Source organism: Aplysia californica, unplaced genomic scaffold (genome assembly GCF_000002075.1).
Source record: "Aplysia californica isolate F4 #8 unplaced genomic scaffold, AplCal3.0 scaffold01658, whole genome shotgun sequence".
NCBI lineage: Eukaryota > Metazoa > Mollusca > Gastropoda > Aplysiida > Aplysiidae > Aplysia > Aplysia californica.
Genome location: NW_004798928.1, coordinates 51760 through 53221, shown reverse-complemented (window position 1 = coordinate 53221; position 1462 = coordinate 51760). Strand labels below are relative to the sequence as shown.

Here is a 1462-nt window from a genome sequence, read left to right as displayed (position 1 = left end):
GGAGCCACAAGCTAATTTAATGAATTGTGAATGAGGCTATTATTATTATAAAGTTGCTTTTTTTTCTCTCCCTTCCATTTCCTGCCGCAGGTGACAATAACAAGACGAGGACCAGGACGCGTCATGGAACACCCAGACGTCATCATCGACGGTTACCTGGCGGACATGTGATCCCTGGTCATGTACCATGATGTCCTGATTGGCCACGGGGGGACGGAGGGGGTGGCAGGGGGTGGAGGGGGGCGGGATCTGCACCCACTGGCCGCGAGTAGAGATGGACAATGGTCAAGCTACTGGTGTGTGGCGTTGGATAAGTCCTGGCAAGGGTGGTCACTTTGTTTAATGCTTACGTCACATTCTGTATAGCTCCACCTGCTTCCCTGTGCGGGGATTGGTTTTTTAAATTCATTCACACGTCCACCTCTCGAACAATTAGATTGACAGCCCATGTCGCACAACAAATGATGTCCTAACATCTATTATAAGGAGCTTGGTTTCTGCGTTTAAAAACCCAACACCGCATCAACTAAGATTACATCGCAGAAGTAGCTTCAGAAGAGAAACAAAGCGCTTCCCCAAAAAAAATTTAATCGCACCACAGTTGAGGACAGGTGTAGCCAGCACAAATTAGGTACGTTTGGCTGTGGAGTTACCTTCCATCTATAGGAGAGCCCAAGTTTATGTTTCTTCATACGTTTGACGACACAACGAGGAGGGAGCTTTAGTGCTTCAGTCAGTTCAGTTTACTGGAATGTGCAACGAGTGATATGTGTTAGTATTTTTTAGAATAATTTCCTACGACTACGAGAGACCGCAGTTCATGCTCAGTACATCAGAGATAATCGTCCAATCTTTCAGCTCATTGTAAATGTCAGGCTAGCAATTTGTACAGGGCTCTCTTACTGTTGAAACGCGGTGTGCGCTGAAAACGGAGGCTTAAACCACAGTCACGTGACAGCAGTTAGACGCAATTGGCTTGAACTTTACACGAATTACAAATGGCACCAAACCCCAGTGACATCGACAACGAGGCATATAATCTGAGCAACCGATTTGAGGAGGTAAAAGACCCTCTCTTGTACCTGCAAAAACACGACGCTCTGTGCAAAGAGGCTTGGGAATGGAGCGAGACGGATAAATCTTACGACGCCAGCTTGCACGGAGATGACAACAAGGCAGCGGTGACCTTCCACCCCTTCTGGAGTAATGGAACCGCCGGAATCCGAGCTAACAGACCCCTCGTTGGGGATATCAACTATTGGGAGATTCACATCGGAGACAGGATTTTCGGCACCAGCCTTATGTTTGGCGTCACAACACAGAAAGCGAGGCTCCAGGCGAACGATTTCAAGAACATGATTGGTGAGTACGTCACATTTAGAGGGAAGTTGTGCTCTGCTCGATATATCCACTTCTCTCTCTCTCTCTCTCTCTCTCTCTCTCTCTCTCTCTCTCTCTCTCA

General features: G+C 47.5%; 1 protein-coding gene across 1 annotated transcript in view; it reads left to right on the top strand.

The window, feature by feature from the left end:
• The first annotated feature begins 94 nt into the window (after positions 1-94).
• Positions 95-1462, top strand: part of LOC101860788 (SPRY domain-containing SOCS box protein 3) — an 8060-nt gene continuing 6692 nt past the window's right edge. The window contains exon 1 of the mRNA XM_013090902.2: positions 95-1362. Within this exon, the coding sequence (XP_012946356.1) occupies positions 999-1362 (364 nt within the window). The 5' untranslated portion in view covers positions 95-998. The remainder of the gene's footprint in view (positions 1363-1462) is intronic.